This window comes from Papio anubis, chromosome 20 (genome assembly GCF_008728515.1).
Source record: "Papio anubis isolate 15944 chromosome 20, Panubis1.0, whole genome shotgun sequence".
Classification (NCBI taxonomy): Eukaryota; Metazoa; Chordata; class Mammalia; order Primates; family Cercopithecidae; genus Papio; species Papio anubis.
This window is the reverse complement of record NC_044995.1, coordinates 22,962,256-22,984,238: the sequence shown is the minus strand read 5'-3', so window position 1 is coordinate 22,984,238 and position 21,983 is coordinate 22,962,256. Positions and strand designations below refer to the sequence as shown.

The following is a 21,983-nucleotide window of genomic DNA, read 5'->3' as shown; positions in this document are numbered from 1 at the left end:
GCACAAATTTCTGCAGAGGTTAGAAGAGACAGTTAGGTACAAACACGGGGGTAGAGGAGATAGCTACTGCTGGCCCTCTAGACCTATGCTTCCAAAGAATGCCCTTTGAGACCGGTGGAGACTCACGCCTGTAATCGTAGCACTTTGGGAGGCCAAGGCAGGATTGCTTGAGGCCGGGAGTTCAAGACCAACTTGGCTAACATAGCAAAACCTTGTCTCTGTTTATTTAAAAAAATTTTTTTTTTTTTTTAAAGAGCACTCTTTGACCTAGTGACTCAGGAAGAACATGTGACCTCTCTGTTCCTAGTGACCTTCTGAAAAGTGTTTAGATAGAATTAGAGATTTCTCCTTGCTCCTTTTTGTTTGCTTTTTTTTTTTTTGAAGCGGAGTCCTGCTCTGTCGCCCAGGCTGGAGTGCAGTGGTGCGATCGTGGCTCACTGCAAGCTCCATCTCCCGGGTTCACACCATTCTCCTGCCTCAGCCTCCTGAGTAGCTGGGACTACAGGCGCCCACCACCACGCCTGGCTAATTTTTTGTATTTTTTAGTAGAAACGGGGTTTCACCATGTTAGCCAGGATGGTCTCGATCTCCTGACCTCATGATCCGCCTGCCTCAGCCTCCCAAAGTGCTGGGGTTACAGGCGTGAGCCACCGTGCTGGCCTTTGGTGACTTCTGAAAATGTCTGTCTCTTCAGCTACAGTTTTCCACCCCCTCATCCTCATGGTTTCATCTGTGGCATTTTTCTCACTTGTCATCCTTCACCTTGGCTTGGTAACTCCTGGATGGGAGCTCTGTGAGAAGGCAAACCTGGAATGGTGTACAGAATTCTAGAAACCAGCTCCAGGGGTGGGCTGTTCTGTGGGACCCTGGGAGAACTGGAGAAGGTGAGGCAAGGACAGATACTTCAACAGGCATGGCTGGGCCCTGGCTAGCTTCCTGCCTGGTGGAGTTTAGTCAAGGACTACACTTAGGGAGGACAAACGGTCTTTGCAAATTCGCTGTGGCGCTGCCTTCGTTGGCAGTGTCTCTGACAGAGGCTGGCTTTGGCTAAGGTGTCCCACATGAAAAACAAATCAAGGACAAGAGATCCCTGCAAGTCTCCGGTTTTAAATATCTGCAGCTCAAGCGCTACGTAATTCTACCACCTTCAGAAATCCAGTTTGGAGGCAGTGACTGTATCAGAAAGACTTGTGTTAAATCAGTCCGCCCTTTAACTTGCGCGAAGGTGTGGCGCGGGGTGACTTGGCCAGTCTGACCTGAGTGCCTAGGATCTTCCCGCAGCGTTGCTTGCCCCACCTCAAACCTCAGGCTGCACTGGTACTGACAAGCTAAAACCACCTTGCCTGGGAGTACTGCTCACACTTGTCTGTTAGGAGCATCTGGCGGGCGCTTGTGAAATACACAATTCCTAGGCCATTGCCCCTCGAGATTGAGTCAGATGGTCTGAGGGGGTCCCAGGAATCTCTTACCAAATGCCCCAGTGGTTCTGATCCTGTTAGGCTTGGGAAACCTTAGAGCAAGTGACAGGGTGACACCAGAGCCCCGAGTCCCAGGGGCTCAAAGCAGGCTCCTCAGGGAAGACTCTGCCCTTGTCCCACCAGGCCAGTTCAAGGCAGAAGCAGCCGTTAGAGGGCCTGTGCCGCCAGCACCCTTTTCCTGGAACCGACTTTTGACACTGACACCAGGTGAGCCATCTTTTCAGGGTGTATGGGGTCCCAAATGCTCGTCTGCAAAGGAATAAAGAATAAAGGGGAAGCCGTGCACAAAGGACCATTTTAGGAAATCTTTTATTGCAAATGTCATTCTGCATATTGATTTTTGAGAGAAAGTATCAGAAATGCTTCTTTCCTGGGAAAAGGAATACAAATGACAGCAAGACACATTTTAGTTGCTACTAAAGAACAGCATTGTTTTCAATCATTTTAAATCGCTCATTTAATAAGCAAGGTATAAAACAGATTAAAGGTGTGAGCTTGCAAAAGGGTAATTTAAAAAGTGTTTCCTCCCCAGGAAACAGCGCTGTTTGGTCTGATCAAATGCCGAAGCTGGGATCTGATTCTGGGTGCCGTCTCTCGCTACTGGAGTGCTGACCAGCAGGCTGCCCATCGCGAAAAGAGGTTGCAAGGCCAGGTCCCCGGGTGTGCTGGGATTTCTGGCTGGCTCTACTTGGGGCCGGAGAAGGGGGAAAAGGCCTTGTCAGAGCCTGCCATGCATGCTTCAATCTCTTCCACGGTGCGGGGCACGCAGGTCAGCAGCTCCATGCCGCTGTCAGTCACCACGACGTCCTCCTCGATGCGGACCTGGGTCAAGCCGACAGACACACATTATCTCAGAGCAGCCTCATGTGCCAGGCTAGAGGGCCGGGCCCATTCCAGGCCCACCCCACCATGGGCTGGGAGCAGCTGACACTCCCTGGGAGAGGGAAGTGGCCGCCAGGCTCCTTCATGGAGCCATCTGCTCACGTCACCTGCTCACCCTGTCCTCGCCAGGTGGATGGGAGCCCCTGGAGCAGGAAGGAGTTTTGCAGGATCTCCGTCTGTTCCTATTGAGGGGTGAGGCTCCATCTCGTGACAGACCACACGAAGGGGCAAGCTGAGCCCACCTCAAGGGAAGGCGTCACTAGGGCCCCTGTCTTGGTGGCAGATGTTCTGGGAGCAAGAATGGGGCCCATGGGCACTCACCCCACCAAAACCGCGAAAGCGCTGCAGGACCTCGCGGTTAAAGAAGCAGGCACGGGCCGGGTCCGCCAGGGCCTCGTCCAGGAGGTGGTCGATGAAGTAGATGCCTGGCTCCACGGTGAGCACCATGCCTGGCTGCAGGTACCGTGCAGTGCGCAGACTCCGCAGGCCGGGCTCGTCAATACGCTCCGTGCCCTGTGGGGAACAGAGATGAGGGGCCCGATGAGCAGCTCCAGGGCTCGCCGTGGCCTCATCAGGAGAGATGGGCACGTGAGGGCTGGCGCCAGTCTCGTGGGCTCTCTTGACCATTGAGGTCCTCAGCCTAGGCTCGCCCCTGCTCTGCTGGGCCATGGGCACCCTGATAAGTTCTTCCACCCTGCACGTACCCCCGGATCTTCAGTGTCCCTGGCCACACTACCCCAGGGCTCGCTTGAGAAGCCCTGTGGCCACCCATGTGCACACACCCAGTGCGAGATGCCCAGACAGGCCTGCGGGGCTTGCTGAGGGTTGGGCTGCCCTCAGCCGGGCCCTGCTCCTGGCCAGAGGAGTGGCAGATGCCAAACCGCTGAAGCCAAAAAAGCTCTTAAGGCAGCTATGAAGCCTCTTGGGGCCACAGCTTTCCTTCCAGGCAGCCCAAGTGGAAACTGGCCCCAGAAGTCGTGGTCCCGGCTCCCCCAGGCCGAGGCCTAGGTTTTCCACGTGACTGTCCGGGGAGGACAGGTGCCGTCATCAGGGTGGGTCTGCCAGCCTTAGTGCACCAGTGCACACGTGCCGTGTGCGCGTGGCTTGGCGGGTGTGGCTCCCAGAGGAGTGCTCTGGGCCTTACGGCAGGGCCCTGGGAAATAGCCCCCAGCCCTGGAGGACGCCTGAGGGACGGTGGTAGAGCCGCTCCCTGCAGGGACCCTCTCTGCACCCCACACTGCCCCATGCGCACCCAGCCTGGCCTTGTCCACTCACAGGCACAGCTGAGAGGAGCGGGTGCTCGGGGAATTACAGGAGAGCTCCTGCTCGCCCCAGGTCCCTGGGGCACCATCCGGCCGGTGGCCAGGGCCTCTGAGCCAGTGGGCACGAGTACACTTTCTGGTCAGGGTCTGAGCCTGCCCTGCCGGGCTGCACTCCCTCCCCAGGAAGCCCAGCTGCTGGAGCGGGAGCTGTCATTTCTGACTGTTTGGGGGCCAAGAACATCAGACTCCAATTAGCAGTTCACGTAAGGTAACCAGAAACAGGCTGGCCTGGCCTCCACGCTGGGCATGGCCAGAGAGGCTGTGACTGATTCCACGGGGGGCAGGGAGAGCCACGCTGACCTGGAGAGAGCAGGCCGGGCAGGAGGCGATGAGACACCATAGCCTGGCTAGTGTGGCCCCAGCCCTACCACACTTGCCTCTGGGCTGCTGACCGGGAGCTGAGGCTGGAGGGCAGGGATGCCCCGTGGCTGAGGAACCGCATGGAGTGACATTCCCTCTGTGCAAGTGAGAGGTGCATGTGGACTCCGCTGAGGCCTGTCTCCTGCCCAGAAGCTGCTGGGGGTCCCAGGGTCTCTGCTCCAGGACCTTCTCGTCCCTGTCATTCAAAGCCTGCGCTAGGCACCCCCACCCCACCGCCGCCCATCCCTCTCCTTCATGCTACTCCTGAAGTGCCCATCCCTGTCTCTCCACCCCACGGCGGTCGAAGCCAGGGGCCTGGGGGAAGCAAGGGCCTGCCAACGTCAGGTTTCCTTCCTCCCAGTCACCCCTCCATCCCCATGGGCCCACCCCTGACCGCTACACAGTTGGGGGGCAGGTTCGTTTCGCCAGGGAAACGAACTTTCCTCCTCTCTGAAATCTTGAGGTCCATGACTGAAACTGGGGGTGGGTGAAGATTAGAAGGGATCTCCGGCGGGCACAGGGGCAAGGCCTGCCTCAGCCCAGCAATGCAGTAGCCCCTTCGGGGTGCTGGCTCTAGGGGCCTGCCCGGGAGACCTACTGAGAACAGGGTGCGGGCGCGGTCATAAGAGAAGCGGAGGGGCTGGGCATGTGGGGAGGGCACGAGCCCCTGTGGTCCAGGAAGTGCAGCCTTCAGGGGTGGGGAGGGGTCCTGCCCTCACCGTGCCCATGCCCGCCTCTGGGCACAGGGCTTGACAAGGCCATAACTTTTACTGGGCTCCAAGCAGAGGAGCCCCAGATGTGTCTGCAGGCCTGAAATAAAACAAATGACTTTTATAGGAAAAGCCATATTTTTTCCACAATGTTTATCTGTCAGAAGAATAGACTCTGAGCACAAAGAGGTGCTTACTGGAAAAGATGAAAACAGTTTGCTGCCAATTTTTGCTGGTGGAAAAAAAGCGCTTTGGCGACTAATGAATAATGAACCTCAGCTAACAATGTCTGGAAGGCCCAGTTCTTGGCTCCCTGAGCACAATGGGATGAACAGACATTAGGAAATTAAAACTGATTTTGTTTCTCCAAATTTAACTGTTTACACTTGAGGAAAAAAATAATTGAATAATAATGCTTCTCTTAAGCAATTCCCCCCACCGCCCCCACCCTGCCAAAAAATCATTCTTAGTGCTTTCAAAACACCCTGCAGCCAAGAGGCCGGCCTTGTCTTGGCTAACCGGCTGGGGGGCCCCAGGGCGTGCACGATTGCACAATCAGCCCCCTGCATTGGGCAGCCGGCCAAGGGCAGGGACGGGCGCGCCCCGCCCGCCCAGCTGAGAGGCCGTAGCCACCTGCCCGGTTGGGCCTCCTCAAGCCTCACGTACCCGCTGAGTGGTCCTCTGAGGGCTGGGGCAGCCTTGTCTGGAGATGGCCCCCAGCCTCCCTTATCTGCCAAGGGTCCCCAGAATGCCTGGGGATGAGGAGGCTGCAGGGTCACAGGTGTGTGGTCCAGGGGCCTGGGAGGCAGAGGGCGAACCAGCAGCAGAGCAGGGCTGCTCTGGGCTTGTGAGGGGCCAGGGCGAGTCACCAGTGGGTGGAGCCTCATCAACTCCCCAAGTCTAAATGAAGCCAGAGGCGGCTGGACGTGAGGGGTGCCACGCAGTTCCATCACAAAGACCTGTCCTTGGCACCACTGTCCTGTGGGGCCCCATGCACCGTATCCTGACTGTGTGCCACCTTCTGGGCAGCTGACACCAGGGCCCAGAGTGCAGACAGCACCGCTTTTATGTCCAGGTCTGTGGAATGCTCATGGATGCATCCCTGCCTTGGCCAGGGCCCCGATCCCCTCCTCATGCCCTCCGTGTACCACATGGAGCCAGGGGGTCCATCCCTGCTATCCCAATACACCCCTGCTGCCTCCTAGAGTCCCACCCTGCCCCGGGGGCCAGGCTCAGCGGCAGCTGATGGGCAAGCCACTCTGCCTGCCATGTCCACACTGACTGACCTCTGGGTAGCCTCCCACGTCGTGCACATCAATGCCCAGGAAGTGGCCGAGCCCGTGAGGCATAAACACGGCCCCCAGGTGGGCCTGGACCATGGCGTCCACGCTGCCGCTCAGGATGCCCATGTGGGCCAGCTCCTCCAGGTGGATGCGGTCTGCCAGGCGGTGCATGTCGGGCCACCAGACACCTGCGGGCCAGAGGGAGCTGCCGTGAGCCACAGAGGCCAGCAGCCAACACCACAGGGCCGGGGGCCAGGAGACACGAAGCCCTCACACTGGCTGTGGTGGGAGGGCCTGAGGCGGGGGGTAAGGGACAAGGACTAGGGTGGCCCCCCGTGCTGAGCTTTCCCAGCTAAAGCTCTGGACTGCAGGACCCTTCTTGTGCCTCCATTCTCCCCCTAGGGCAGGTTCCTGTCACCTGTGGCCAGGGGCCCAGCCTGGGTCTACTTTGTAGCCCGTGGCGTGTCCACCCCGAACAGCCTGTGCTTCCGGGCCCAGGGGAACCCAGCCAAATCCCTGGGCACCAGGAGGAGAAATGCGTATGTCTCCCCAATAGCAGACACTGGGAGACTCCGTGGGCCCTGGCCCTGAGCCTCAGGCCCAAACCCTGGCTCAGAGCTCTGATGGGGTTTTGCTGCTGTGGCGTAGTGGGGAAGCCCGCGGCTGAAAAGAGGGGTCTCTGCACATCCCAGAATGGGGAAGAGTCACCCCCGGAGCTGCTGCAGGGAGCAAAAGTTTCTGGGGAGAAGGTGTGGCTGGCACGGCCCCACGAGCTGGCTGGCAGGGGTCCGGGGCCCCGCCTGCCAACAGCAGCGGCACCATCTCCAGGGGAGCCAAGATGTCCAAGCCCCAGTTTCGAATCCAACTCATCTCTGCCGCATGTTAGTGGGGCGAAGGCCACCATGGAGAGAACTTCCTAAGCACAGAGCTTTGGGGGCCACACAGGCTCTGTGGGGCTCTGGAGCATGGCCCCTAGGAAGGAGGCCCTTGGACAGCCCCCCACGTAGAGTCTCAGCAGCCCAAGGGTGTGCCCGTCCCGCCCCCGGACTCTGTGGAATCCCAGCATCAGCCTCTCCTCATGGCAGCTTCCACTGCTGGACTTGGCCTGAGCACCAGACAAGGACCCGAGGCAGGTGAGGCCTGCCCTGACCCCATGGGGGCTGGGTTTGGGCAGGCCATGTTCTGGCAGAGGCTGGGGCCCCAGGACACTCTGGCCAGGTGCGTGGCAGGGGGCCCTGATCAATGCGCAGCTCCCTGGCTGGAGAGGGCACCCGGCAATTCCCTGCGGCACCTCCTGGTGAGGTCCAGCCCCCACCAGGCGGAGTGACCTTGGCTCCTAAGGGCCTCCCTGCCAGACCCTGCCTTGGCGCAGAGCCAGAGCCTGCCCTGCATGGCCCGTCACTGCCGATCGCTGCTGTGGGAGGGGCCCAGGAGACCCTGAGCTGACGAGGGCTGGGCTGTGAGACGCAGGATTCTGAACCTCTGTGGCTGGCGGAGGGCAGATGATGGGTTCAGCTGGCGAACAGGGATGAAAGTCCACACTGGGACACAGGCCATCACCCCCGACACTCACTGGGCACAAGTCCCTCATGTTGGGACCCCTTTAGTGCCAGAGTTGGCCACCCCGGTGCTGGATATCAGGCGGGCTGGGGGCACACGGCTTTGGGCAGGCAGTAGGGCTGTTGCCTGCCATTCACAGCGCAGCGCCTCTGCCATGGCTGTGGCCTAAGGGTGGCAGGGGTGGAGACGCTCAGACCTGTCCCCACCCCCTACACAGAGCAGGGATCCTCCTCAGAGCCCAGCTCCCTGCCCCAGCCTCCAAGGGGCTGAGGTGGGGGCGGCCATCCTGGGGTCTGGGGTCTGGCATGGGGGAGAGCCCGGGCAGGCCTGTGGCAACTCTGGTTACCACTGCCCTGTGTCTGGGGCAGCCCTGGGCGCACACACACTCCTGGCTGGCCCGGCCTGCACCCCTGGGTTTTCTGAAGGGCACAGCATCCCAAAAAAGGAGACCTGAGTAACTGGAGCCCACTTGGCTGCTCCCCCACCTCTGTGAGCCTCTGTCACCTGGGGGCTGGGGACAGCACCCCGGACACCATTCCTCCATCGTGCATGACCAGCCAGCCCCGGTTCCACACTTGATGTTCATTTGTTCCTAGGGTATGCGCCAAGCCTGCCCAGCCTCTGCTGCTGCTCTTCTGAAACCCCAGCCCGCACAATCCCGGCCCACCTTGCCCTTCCTCCCTGCTGCCGCATCCTCCAGAGACCAGGCCACCTTAAGGCACACAGGCTTTTTTACCTCAGGCCCTTTGCTGTGGCCTGTGCCAGGCCTTGGCCTGTGATGCCTCATCCGAGGGGTCTCTGCATAAAAGCTGTCCCCTCTCAGGGGAGACCTTCCTGCCTTGCTGTCCCAGGCTTGGTGATTTCTCCTTGCACCGTCCATCCAGCCTGCAGCAGTCCCCTGGACGGATATGCTCGTTTGCTTCTCATGTCTCACTCCGAGGGTGGGGGTCTCCCGAGGGCACCGCTGGGCCCGGCATAAAGTGAGTGCCCCTCAGGTCCCCCAACAGCCTGCAAAGCTGGCACGTGGTGCTGGGAGGCCTCCTGTGCGTGGCTCGTGCCCCAAGCCCAGCTCAACTGCTTCCTCTTGGACGGGCCCTTCTCTGGTCACCAAAGGGGAGCCCCGGGAAGTGCAGCCAGCCTTCCAACCAGGCTAACTTCAGTAGTGGGCTGTGTTCTTGGCCCAGCCTCCGCAGAGGGCGGGAATCAGGTATAAATCATGCTCCGCGGTGGCCCTTCCCGGGGGCAGGCCCGGCGCCGCCCAGACGTGCCGGCCCGGGGGTCCCCTCGGCGCCGCTGGTCTTCCTCGCCTGTGCACCCTCGGGGAAGGCCTTGCACACAACTCTCTTGGCCGGGAGCGGGGAGTTTCTGCCTGTGTGTGGTTAGGGTTGTGACAGTGATTCAACCTCCAGCAACTTGGCCCCAGCGTCTGGCCCGGATGGTGGTTACAACACCCATGGCCTGGGCGGGGGCCCCTGGAGTGTGTGAGGGTCACTGTCCTTGCACTAGGCTGGCAGGGTGGGCACCAACTTGAGGGCTCCCTTGCCGGCCCGGGCCCTCTCAGGCTCCTCCCACCCTGGCAGCCTGGAGATACCGTCAAGCTCTCTAGTCCAGGCTGGAAGGCACCCCCAGCCCCTAGCCAAGCTATAGCCAGATGCCACACTGGGAATCACACAGCAGAAGCTGGGCAGCAGCTGCCCTGCATGCCCCAACCCCCAGCAAGTGCCAAACCTCCTTCTGGCTTTCCAGAGCACCCCTGCACCTGCCCCACCCCTCCTGGAGTCTGCCCAGCTCCCTCTGCCGCTGCACAACCCTCGGATGCCTGGGCCATCTCTTTAGAATGAATGGGGCAAAAAGCCCCATTTGAAGCCCAGGTTCTCAGCCTGGCCTGGTCTCCAGCCTCTCCCTCACCCACTCCTGGGAGGGGCGGCCAGACCAAGGCCATGGGTCCCAAGAACTGGCCCTCCCCACCTGCTGTTTCCTTAGCTGGGGCCACCTCCTCCGAGCCCCTTTTCCCAGACGTGCTCCTATTCCTCCGGTGGGCCTGTGTTGAGGCTCCTCCTCCAGGAAGCCCACTCTGATTGCCCCTTCCTGTGCTTTGAGAGTTCATGGCACACACAGCACAGCTGGGCCTGGTTATGACCTCTGGGCCTTGCAAGGGCGGTGCCCGTACCCTGCTGTCTGCCTGGCACGCAGCAGGTGCTTGGTAAACTCCTGGAACGAGGGGAGCCCCAGCCTCCCTCATGGCTCTCTTGCAGCCAGTGTTGTGCCCCATCCCCCACTCCTCTGTGTACTCAGACCCTAGAATGGGCAGGGCAGCCTCTAGGTTAGTGTCCCATCATGGCCCCGTGAAATGGCAGGGCTCAGAGGAATAAGCCCCGCTGCTCCCGCCGCCCAGTCCCCAAGTGTGGCCAGAGCGGCCCCTGGGTGGTCTTCTGAGTCCACTTGGTCTCCTCAGGCGGCACCCGCTCCTGCTGAGCCTAGGGCCCAGGCCAGCTCCTTGGAGCCTCAAAGCATCCATCACAGCCCCGAGGCCTCCTACCCGGAGTGTGACAGCCCCAGGGGCTCCGGGGCCTGACCCAGCTACAAAGGCAGCGTCCTCAGAGCTGCTTCCAGACAAAGAGCGCGCTTCATTTGTGGAACACGGCCCTCGGGATGGATGGGAGTGAGCCAGGCTCTGGGGGTGCAGGACAGCAGGCTCTGGCCGGGGTCCCAGGGCAGGCCCTGAGGGCTGGCTGAGCTGGCATGGGGCTGAGGACTTCCAGCTCACCCCACCCTGCATGGGATGTGGGTAGAACCCAGTCTGCTGCCAGAACTTCTGGGGGCCCGCGCGCCCTGTACGAGAGCGGGTGCTGTGTTGGCCCAGGCTGCTCCTTGAGTCTCCTCCCCCACACCCTGGCAGAGTGCCCCAAGGAGTAAGAAGAGGCCAGGGAACTGGCTCACCGTTGTGGCCGGCAGGAGGGGTGGACATGGTGCCCACACTGAAGACAGCCCTCCCCGTCCTGGCGCCTGCCACAGAGGGTATCTGTGGCTGGGGTGGCACGTGGCTGCCATGCCTGTCTGCCTGAGCCCTGCACTCCATGCCGTCTCGGAGGATGAGGCCTGACCGGAAGTCTAGCGGCTGGGCCCCTGCCCCTGGCGCTGGCTGGGAGGGGAGCAAAGCTGGCAGAGGTGCCCCTGACCACGGGGCCACAGGAGACATATGCCAGGTGGGCCGGGGCCATTGCTGCTGGGTCCCTGCCAGCCACCTGGTCACCCCATGCCTCAGTGCCCCCCTCTCACCCCGTCAGGCCTGTTTTGCAGGCGGGGGCACTTCCTGTCACTTCTTTCCCCTCCTCTGACATCAGCAGCACCCCGTCAGTCACAAGTGGCCAGGACCCTGAGGGCAGGGACAGAGCCAGGAGTGGGGGACGAAACACAATCGTGGGCCACCACTGCTGTTCCAGGTTGATAGGAGCTGGGCCCCCAGTGACAGGGGCACAAGAAGCTCCTGGGTGAGCACGGGAAAGAGGAGAGGAAGGCGGGGAAGCCAAGGAGGGCAGGTGGGCGAGGAGGAGAGGGAGCTGGGTAGGGGCTGGGAGGCGAGGCTGCAGGAGTCTTACAGGCAGAAGGTGTGGGGCCCTCAGTGCTGGGGTCCTCTGGAGCTCCAGGGTGGCTGCAGGGACTGAGCCCATGGGATGGGGACAGCTGTGCTGCTTCTAGGTACAGCCTTCCTGCTGTGGCTGTGCCAATGCAGACCCTGGCTCAGGGCCACCCTGCCGGGCTCACCCATCCGTCCTAGCAGTGCTTCCCCCTGTTCCCCTCACCATGCAGGCAGGGGTCTGCATGGGGAGAGCAGCCTGCCCCAACACAGGAGGCGCGCTGAGCTTGGATCCCATCCAGCCTCCCGTGCATGGCACTCCCCGAGGTCCTGCAGCTGCCGGGCCTGGCCTGCCACTCGCCTATGGACTCCCAGCAGCTGGGTAATGTTCCGGTCTGAGCGAGCGCAGCCTCCTTCTTCACTGACTGTGAGTGACAGTGAGGAATGCTCCCCCTCCGGCCCTAGGATCGGGGGCCAAGGCCTGCATTCCTCAACTCCCCAGCGTCCTGATCGTTCTTTCCTGCCTCTCCTTTGGGCTTAGCTATGGGGTTTCCTGCTTTATTTACTCTCCCTGGAAGGTCACAGGATGCCGTCGGGCAGTCTCGGTGGGGTGTTTGTCTTGGCCCAGGAATTGAACCCACAAACCCAGGGCATTTCCGCCGGGACGGGGCAGGGGGCTGACCTGGTCACGGCCTCCCTGATGCTACGGGAGGTGACCTGCCCCATCCGGAGGGCAGCTCTGTGGGCCCAGGGCCTGCCCCACGGGCCATCACTGTGTGTGATCCAGATGGAGTCCGACTCTGCCCTTGGGGGACATTAGTGTCACAAAGCTCAGTGCGGGTGGTAGGTGTGGGGGGGCCTGCTGGGGATCTGCTCCATTCCCTTACACAGGGATCCTCCAGACCCTAGGCTGGGTCTGGGCAGTGAAGCCCAGTGGTGGGCGGGAGTGGAGCTGGGCGAGGACCTGCCTCCCATGGTCTGAGACGAGCCTAGCTGGGCTTGGCCTGATGGCCCAGACACCCCTGCCAGGCCTGAGGCCTGTGCCTGCCCCGAGAGTCAGCATGAATCAGGCAGCACCACGGGACGGGAGACCGAGCTCAGGCCTTTCTCAGTGCCACGTGGGGCTTGGGGACTTGCCCACAGGCCTGGCCACTTTCTGGACAGACGTGGGGCTGCTGAGTTGGGCCACTGAGCTGGCCAGGATGCCAGCTGTGGCGATGTCATCCAGGTCCTGCCCAGGCCGCAGCAAGCATTCCTGCAGGTGAGGCCAGCCAGGGCGGGGCCATCCCCGGTCTCGGCACAGGACTGAGGGGGAAGACAATGGCTTTCCCACCAAACACCCGCTGGGCCTCGGCCCCCCCGTGCTGTGTCAATCCGCCGTCTTGCTCCCCGCGGCCTGGTGCTGCCTCTGGCTCCCTGATGGGCCCAGCACTGCCCGCTGACCATGCGGAGCTCATCAGCCTGATGCTTGGGTGTCCAGGGTTGCTGGGCTCGGTGGGCCCCTGCCCCTCACACCTCTGCTTCACCGCTGGGAGCCTCAGCCCCTTGCAGCCTGGGGCTCTGACTTCCTGGACATCTGGATTTCACAACTGCTCGTGGATGTCTGACACTACTACTTGATGTGATGGTGACACAGTCTGCAATGACACAGCCCACCTTGGCACGGCTACAGAGTGGGAGGCCAGCCCTGTACGTGGAGGGTGTCTGAGAGACTCCGGTCTACCTGAGAGGCTGTGCCTGGCGGAGGGCCCTCTGTGGAGGGTAGAGGAGTGTGCTCACAGGTACCAGGTGAATACACTGCAGGCCAAGCTCACCTGCCAGATCCTCCTGCTGGATCTGAAACACTGATCATTCATTCAAGTGACTACTGGTATTCAAAACTGAGCAAGAAATTCTCATCCCCAGAGTGAAGGAGGGAGGAGTGGCGCCCCTTGGGCAACTGCTTCGTGGAGGCTGGATTTGACAGCTAACGGGGGATGCTTCCTATGGCCGAAGAGTCAGAAAGAAGAAGAAGGGATACAGCGAGCACTCTGCCCCGTCCCTTCCTGCACCTCCTTTGTGGTTCTCACAGGTGCACGGGAATTCACGCTGTCACTCCCTCTTCCTTTTACCCACAAGGGCCCGCTGGCCACGCCGTCTGGCGCTCTTCTGTCCTCACCACCCATCTGCCTGGAGACACCTGTATATTCATATTCAGGGGTGGCAGCTCCTTTTTTTTGGTTTTTTGAGACAGGGTCTCACTCCATCACCCAAGCTGGAGTGCAGTGGTGCGATCTTGGCTCACTGCCACCTCCGCCTGCCAGGTTCAAGCGATTCGATTCTCGTGCCTCAGCCTCCTGAGTAGCTGGGATTACAGGCGTGAGCCATCACGCCCAGCTCATTGGTGTAATTTGAGTAGAGACAGGGTTTCTCCATGTTGCCCATGCTGGTCTTCAACTCCCGACCTCAAGTGATCCGCCTGCCTCCCAAGTGCTGGGATTACAAGTGTGAGCCACTCAGCCTGCCTGCTGCTTTTTAAGCAAAGCAATTCCGCACAAAATGCTGTTTTCCTTGGTAGCCGCTAAACCAGGTGAGTCTGATCAGCGCTGTCGCCCCATCACAAGCTTCTTGACTTTTGGATTTTCTGTCTCGTCTTCCTTCTGGGATATATCTGGGGTCCATCTGCTTGCACTCATGCGTTTGTCACGCTCTGTGCCTGCTGGATGCGTGAGGGTGTGGGGCTGGGGCCTGGCACTGCCCCCCGCGTCTCTCCGTGGCTCCTCAGCCTCTGGCAGGGGCTCTCTAGGCTGGACTGAACACCATCTGGAAAGGCTTGCCCACAGTCTGCCTCCTCTGAAAGCAACGGTGGCTGGGGGCCCCTCTGAAGCAGCACTTGGGCCAGCGATCGAGGCTGCAACTCATCCCAGCAATGGGCTGTGGGGCCATGGGAACTGTTTAGTCGATTGCCGAGCCATCCGAGCCATCGAGTTCTGAGGCCACGTTCTGGAGGCTCCAGATCTTTCTTTCCTCCTTTTTCCTTGAACACTGAGGGCACACTGGGCAGCTGCCAGCTCTCTGTGGGTCCTTAACAGAGGGCACTCCGTGTCTAACCAGATGCCACAGCCCAGAGCTGGCCAGGCCCACCGGACTCTGCTTTAGGAGAGCAGGGGTCTATCCTTGGTCTGTTTGGGGCTTAAGTAAGGTACCTGGCCAGCAGGCAGCAGAGCTGGGGCTGGGCTCGAGGCACTCTGGGTCTGGGGCCTGCATCCTGGACTCTGCAGCTTTGCTCTACTGGGCTGTCCCCTCTGCCCGCGTTGAGCCCACGTGGCTCCTGAAGGACACCTGAGCTCCCCTACACAGGGGCCTGCCTTGGGCCTGCCTGTCTCTCTGGAGGTCTGTATAGCTGTGGGTGGGAGGCAGTGGATGAGGGTGGGGGCAAGCTGGGGGGCTGGACTACGACCTGGGCTTGGCCAACACGAGGTGATCTCTGACCATGACCCAGATGGAGGTGACTCCAGGCTGCAGAAGGTGGCTGCAGCCTGTGTGCTGAGGCGGGCCCTGGCCAGACGATCTAGCTGTGAGTGCAGGGCCATTGTCCTAGGCTGCTGCGGCCCTGGCCCCAGCTCTGTCCTGATTTTCCACCTCTGTGAATTTGTGGCAGCACCAAGTGACCAAACTGGCTGCGGACTGTTCTGTAGATCATAACCAAAGACGCAGAGCCTGAGTGCCCTGGGGGGCCAGCTGTGCCTGGGCCGGTGTGGGCGGGGAAAGCCCTTCTGCACTGCAGGCTGGAGCCTGGCAGCTGCCAAACAGATCTCAGTCAGAGTCGTGGGAGCCATGTATCTGCAGAGGGCCAGGCCTAGGGGGTGGCCAGCACATGGTGGGCCCATAGGAACCTGCCCAGGTTCTGGGGAACCCAAGGACTACAGCAGGGGGGCTGTGTTGAAGCCCTGGAAGACTTGAAGCAAGAATATGACAAGACCACATCCCTCAATTCTCTCCTCCGGGCAAAGGTGACAAGCCAGGACCTCCCATCACTGCTGGGAAACGGTTTCTATTGTTGCAGAGCAGAAAGCTGGGGTTTGATCCTGTGGATGCTGGACTCCACCCCTGCCAGGGCTATGGAGGACCCAGGAGTCACTCAGAAGGAGCCTGGCTGAGCGGGATGGTGACAGCAGGAGGTGCCCAGGGGGAACTCCTGAAAGCTGGCTTTGTTGGGAGGATGCTGGCTTCCCTCTAGGGGACCTCCTCTGCCTGCCCTGCCAGACATCAATGGCATCAATGGCATGCAGTGGGAGGTCAAGGGGTAGCAGTGGGGCCTGTGCAGGCTGCCCAGGGTTGGGAGGGGTGGGGACATGACAGGTTGGCCTACGCTGGCCGATAGGAGAGAGAAACACCGGGCCCACGCTGGCCTCAACATGGCCATCACGGTAGTGACTGTGACCCCTGCAGGGCAGTGCCACAGGCCAGGCAGCCTTGCAGGTGCTTTACACAGTTTAACTCAGTCTCCGTGAGTCGCTGCCTCCCCATTTACAGACGTGGACATAGCCACCCAGAGGAGGGCTTTCCACCCAAGGCCACAGAGCACTGGCGGGACCTGAACCTGCTCTGACCCCATGCCAGCGTCCAAAGTGGGCTGAGCCCTCCCTGGAGAAGACACCGCTTAAGGACAAAGCAGGAGACAGGCTGGTGTGCTGGCGGCCAGGGGAGATGTGCAGGTGGAGGCCACCAGATGGGGGGGCCTTGGCCTGAGTCCCCAGTTCCCGGTTCTGTCTGTCCCTGCCTGGTGGTCAGCCCTGTTTCCTAGGAGAGACCACTGGAAACTCAGGGACTAAGCATCCGGAGTGTGGAGAGATTCAAGTCACGCCACGCAGGCCCAGTTCCCGCAGGCACCTGCCACACAGCAGCACCCCCAACACCACGCTAGGTGTGCCTCCCCCCACCGCCCCGCTGCTCACCTGGCTTCATGGCACCCATGACGGCGCGGCAGCTCCGCAGTACCGCCTCGTAGACAGCCTTCTGGTCCGCAGTGAACTTGCCGTTGGCGGGAAAGGAGCAGGTGATGTCGGAAGCGAAGCAGTAATACTCACCGCCCATGTCGAACAGGCTGCGGAGATAGGAGGGCAGGGCAGGTGAGTACTGGGGCGCCACCACCCCTCTTACCCTTCCCGCTCCCCGCCTGCCCTGGATTCAAGGGCAGCTGTCCCGGGTCCTGGATGCAGCAGAGGCTACTCCCCCTCACAATGAGACTGGTGTGGGGAACTGCCACCTGGTGTCTCCCATGGGTGCGTGGGCAGCAAAGAAACGCGAAGCCATCCTGGAAGACCTGTGTCTTCCAGGGAAAAAGGGGTTCAGGGCTCAGCCTGGGCAGGGAAGGCTGAGGGGAGCGGGGCTGTCCTATGCAGATGACCCCTGCCCCCGTGGCCTGGCCTCTGAGAGCTCAGCTGTGGAGACTTGCTTGGAGAACTAAGGAGGCAGAGATGCCCCAGGACCCCGCACTCTGCCTGGCCTCCACCTGGCACCCCAACAGGCCCTCCCAGGGTCTCCCTGCACCCAGCAAAGAGCACAGGCTGAGGCCGTGCTTGTGGGAAGAAGAGGAGGAGGGGGCTGGGCAGGGGCCCCGGGTGGGATGCACGGCCTAGAACTCGGAGCCTGAATTGCACCACATGCTTCTTCCGGGACCCAGAGCATTGCGCGGAAACTCAGTCGGCGGCTAGGGCCTCTAGCTCTGCTGCAGCTCTGGGGCCCCCTAGCTGGAGGGATGTGCCCGATACTACCCCTCTGCCCAAGGGGGTGGGAGGGAGGAAGTGACAGCCTCATGTCCAGCAAGGCTTTCCCAGGGCCTGCTGGCCACACGCCCCTGGAAGCCAGGTGGGCCCCTCACCCTGTCCACCTGCACCCTGGCACCCTCCGGCGGCCGCAGAGACCAGCAGGATGCAGGCGGGGGCATGAAGAATGGGGCAGAGGTGCCGGCAGTCCAGGATGGGAGGGGTCTGGGGGCCAGCAGAGAGGCAGGACGGCATGGGACAGATGGCGTGGGATAGATGACAGGAGGCCTGCTGAGGCAGGAGGATGGTGGCTGGGGCTGCCCTCTGGATGGCCCATGAGAGGGACCCTTGGCACAGCAGGGCCCGGGAGGAGTAGGGCCTGTCCTTGCTGTGCAGAGGACCTCGGGGCCCTCTCTGGGCAACAGCAGAGCAGCAGCCTCCCACTCATCCTGTGGTGTGTAAGGGACAGAATGTGGGAAAGGCTGCTGGATCCAAACCTGCCTCCCAGGACTTCCCGGAAGCAGCCCAGGTGGACAAGGCTGAGTCTGGCTGAGGGGCGGAGGGGCACAGGTGGTGCCCCTTTCCATCCCGTCCCCCCTAGGCACCTCGGGAGGCTGCAGGCAGCAGACACAGAGCGGAACCCTCGGGCCCACCAGCCCCTTCACAGGTCATGGCCAAGTCATGATGCTGATGGTGACGGCCCTGGCTGGGGGAAGCTGGTCCAGCCCTAGGACCAGAGCCCACCACGGCTACAGGGTCCAGAACCAGAGCCGGGAGGGCCAAGCGCAGCCGCCCCTCTTTAGCTCCACCCTGGGCTTCCCATGGGGTCCATCTGTAGCCACGTGAGTCCCGACAAGTCTGAGGCCAGGGACACAGCCGTGGCTTCCATCCTGAGGGCCTTTCACCCAAATCCCAGCTCTCACGGTAAACACAGCCGCTCCACAAACATTCCAGAAGCTGCCTATGTGCCTGCCTGTGGGGGGTCCTGTCCCATGGGAGGGAGCCGGGGGTAGAGGAGCCTGGCCCCATGTGGAGCAAGGAGCAGGGCCACGTGGCCGGACAGGCAGCATCAGCCGCCCCACGGAGGCAGATTTCTAAAGGAAAAACTCGAATGCACGGCCAGGGCGCTTTGCTGAAATCCAAAGTCCCCAGCCGGGCACTTTTTAATCTCCTGTCTTTTCTGATTGCAAAACATCATAAGCAGTGTCAACAGGGCAGAAAGGTCCAGATAACGCCTCAGGTGACTCTCAGGGCTGGGGAGGAGCCCCGCCTGCACAACAGGGAGCTTCAGGGTAGGTCAAAGTCACAGGATCTCCGGATGCAGTGGGCTGCTTGGGCCAACAATTCCCTGCAAGTTTACTCCTGCACAGGGCCTAGGCTTCCCCATGGCTGGCCGGGAGGGCAGGGCACATGGAAGCTCTAAACTGAAGGGAAACTGAGGCTCGGATCACGGGTCCAGGAAAGCCCTGAGTCAGGAGGGTAAACAACTTGGAGCCCAGCAATGGGTTCTTTGATCCCAGCTGCAACGCTCAGCCTTCAGGGCCTCAGTTTTTCCATCTGTAAAATGGGACCCTCCCACTGCTGTAGCTCTGTGTCCTCTTGGGGCCAGCAGTGGGGAGTGGAGCCGTGTGGACCATAGCCCAGTTTTGCCTGGGGACAGCTAAGCGTTTTCATTTAGGTTCCCCAGAGTCGACCAAGAAAAATGGATTGTGGTTTGTTGGTTTTACAACATGCAAGAATAGCCTGGGCAGAGAGGACAGGGCCAGGAGTATGGGGGACACGGATTCCTAGGAGGGGCCACATCAGAAGGTGACCTGCAGCAGCAGCCGGGGGAGAAAGTCCTACCGGACTGTGCTGATACAACAGGAAAGGCAGAAACTGAAGCATTGTTCAAAAAAAAAACACACAAAAAACAAAACAAAAAAAAAACAGGAAGCCCACAAGAATACCCCAAACGATGGAATCATCTAGGAGTGTAAAAACAAGACTGTTCTCCAGTGCAGACCAGACTCGGATCCCAGTTCCCCAAACTCTCGCCAGAAAGAACATGGGATGGTGGGTGCCTGGATATCGTCCGCCAGCCTGACTTTATCTTCTAGCCTGTAGAAGACTGTAACTGTATTTTTTGTTTGAAAATGATCCGCTTTCTGGAGAGGGAAGTATACACCCAACCAGCCAGTTCCATCCCGCCCAGCGAGGCTCCGGTACGGAGCTGAAGTCTATTTTCGTGCTCCTCTCAGTTCCCTATCTTTTTCTGCCTTAAAAAAAAAAAAAAAAAAAAAATCCCCCTAGAGTTTCTACACACATAAGTTATTCAGATGCAAGCTTTTCTGGAATCCAGGGACGAAAGCCATGGCTTTGATAAATCATCTCCCTCCCGCTCCTCTGTGTCCACTTCATCCATCCTCTGAATGCAAACCGACAATGGAGAATTCGGTCATACGTTGGCTCAATCGAGAACAGGAACGCAGGATCCCTCCTTCCTGGCCGTCTGGGGACCCTACCATCTTTGGCCAAGTGAGTCTGTGATAATACAAGACATCTGGGAGACAGGACGCATCTCCAAGCAACGTGCTGGCGTTTCACTCCCCACATGTGTTCTAAGGGCTCTGTTTCTGGCTCCTTCTCGGTAGCTCTGGGCCCGGGCTACCTGCCACCATTGGCCCACCCAGACCCTCCCTGGGCCCCACGGCAGGGACCCGCCAGCCCACAGGCAGAAGGCCTCCAAGATGGGTCGGCCAGTGACAGCAGGCTTGGGAACAGTTTTCTGGGGGAAATGCTGCAATGTTTATATGAGAGTCACTTTGGACTTGGTTTGCAGTTTCATTTGAATCTCCTGAGTAGTGGCACAGCTCTTAGCTGTTCAATCCAACATTTTACACGCGCTCATATTCGGGCCTGCAGGAGCATTTCAGACTCTGACGTGCAGCTGCCCTGGTCGGTGTCCCAGGCCAGGCTGGGCGATTTCTGAGCAGCAGGAAGCCCTTGCTTCTCCTCAGTGTGAGACAGAAAGGAAGGCGTACGGGTCACTTTTCCCTTCGTCTGCTGCAGTGGGCGGCCCCTGCAGACACGGTGGCGAGCTGTGGTCTCCAGGGTGCATGGGCTAGCTGCCTGCTCCTAGCCAGGCCTTCCGTGGAGTGCCAAGCTCCAAGCATGGCCAGCAGGGGCAAAGGCCACCACTCGGAGTCCTTGAGGCTCCTCGTGCCATGGCCTAACCCACCAAGGGGACCTCTCTGCAGTGCCTTCCTGGGCGTCTCTGCTCCCTTCCCGTGTGATGGCCACTCCTCCAGGGCCTGGGCATACAGGAAAGCTGCCCGTGCCACCAGCCCACGACAGCAGCAGCTTCTGGTACCCAGAGCCAGCAATCCCTGGTGCACGCGGTGGGTGACGGGAGCAGCTGCATGCTGTGGGCCTCCTGGGTGTCCGGAGGGAACTGGCATTGCCATTTTACACATGACATGGACAGAGGCACGGCACCAGCGAGGGTCCAGGGTCCCAGAAGAGCACTGTGGGGTGTCTTGTCGAGAGGTGGGTGAGACACAAGGACAGCTGCCAGGAAAGCACAGTGGGGTGAGGCCCGGGCGTCAGGGCAGTGGCCTTGGCAGGCGGGAGGGAGAGTCACATGCACAGCACATGCTGCATTTTGCTTTTTTTGGTGACCAGTGTCTCATGATGTCTCGGAGCACCCGGGCCGTCTGGACAAGTGCTGTTCAAGCTGTGGGTCATGACATCAGCTGAGGGTGCAGCCACAAAGCACAAACAAGAGACAAACTGAAAACGCGTGGGCAGGTGTCAGCTCATACCCAGTCCTGTCCACGTGTGTGAGGACAGGTGAGAATGGAGAGCATGCTGCTAACTGGGATGGGATGAAACAGCCACGCCTGTGGGTCTGGACCCTCCGGAAGGCATTCTGTGGCCCCCAAGAGCATGTCTTTAAGACTGCAGAGTGCTCAGGGCAGGGCTGGCTGGTGACAACAAGCCTCCCTCAGAGGGAATAGGAAGGCGGTGGGGGAGGGCTGGGATGGGCCGGGCAGCAGAGAGCAGGCCTGGGGACAACACTGTACTCTGGAGCTCCCCAAGGTACCGGGCCCCAGGTGGAGCAGGGCGAGGGGGTCCCCAGGAGCTTGCCACCTGTGGGGGCCGCAGCGCGATGGTGGCAGACAGACACAGGCTGAATAGACAGCAGGAGTGAGTAGGATCGCCGCATCCCCGGCTACAGGGCCCACGTGAGGCCAAGGTGGCTGCTAAGGTCCTGGGTGAGCGGGCACCCCACAGCCTGCAGAGGTGAGGGCTCGCCATTATCTAGACAGGGAAGGAGGGGAAGAGGGCCCTGGTGGCTGCTGAGTGTGAGGGCTGGCACAGGTGTCTCTGCCTAGCCAGGCTGGCCACCCACCCCCCATGCCCAGGAGCAACACAGAAGACCAGATCCAGCAGGGGTGAGGCCTGGCCTACCATCCTGAGACAATGCTGCCCTCTTCTGGCCAGTGCTGGAAGGACCGGCTCACTGCCCACCCGCTGCATCCTGACTGGGGCAACCAAGGCCTGGGGCATTCTGGGACACGTGCTCTAGAAACTCTGCGAGGGGCCACAGTAGGTTAAGGCCCGTCCCCCAACCCACACCACCTGAGAAGTGAGGGAGGCAGGAGGAGTGTCCCAGCTGCTTTCCCAACCAGAGCCCTCCACCTCTGCCCTGTGGGGTGAGCCTGCCTGGGACCTGGGGAGGCCTCAGGCCTGGAGTGCTGCGAGGGGTGGGCCCTCTCTGGACGCACTGCTTCCCGGAATCACGGACCATGCGCCCCCTGCCCCAGCTGCAAAGCGTGCTGGCCTGCAGTGGCTCTGGTGCCCATAGCCCAGGCTGTTTGTGGAAGGAAGGGGCAGCACACAGGGGCTCAGAAGATGACCAGGAGGAGCGGGGGGATGAGTCCTGGTCACCTCTGTGCTCACACAAACCTGCTAGGGGCTGGACTGAGTGGGGAGGGGTCTTCTAGGGCCTCCCACTTATAACGCCTCAGTGACCTCAGGCGCCTCGCTCTCTGTGACCGTGCAGAAAGTTAATTAGCAGGC

General features: G+C 60.7%; 1 protein-coding gene across 2 annotated transcripts in view; it reads right to left on the bottom strand.

Annotated features, from left to right (window-relative positions):
• Positions 1-1,768: 1,768 nt before the first annotated feature.
• Positions 1,769-21,983, bottom strand: part of PEPD (peptidase D) — a 139,678-nt gene continuing 119,463 nt past the window's right edge. For both annotated transcript variants that reach the window (XM_009194106.3, XM_009194105.4), the window contains exons 12-15: positions 16,110-16,258; positions 6,039-6,223; positions 2,682-2,873; positions 1,769-2,300 (exon numbers count right to left, since the gene is read on the bottom strand). In XM_009194106.3, the coding sequence (XP_009192370.3) occupies positions 2,163-2,300; positions 2,682-2,873; positions 6,039-6,223; positions 16,110-16,258 (664 nt within the window). In that variant the 3' untranslated portion in view covers positions 1,769-2,162. The remainder of the gene's footprint in view (positions 2,301-2,681; positions 2,874-6,038; positions 6,224-16,109; positions 16,259-21,983) is intronic.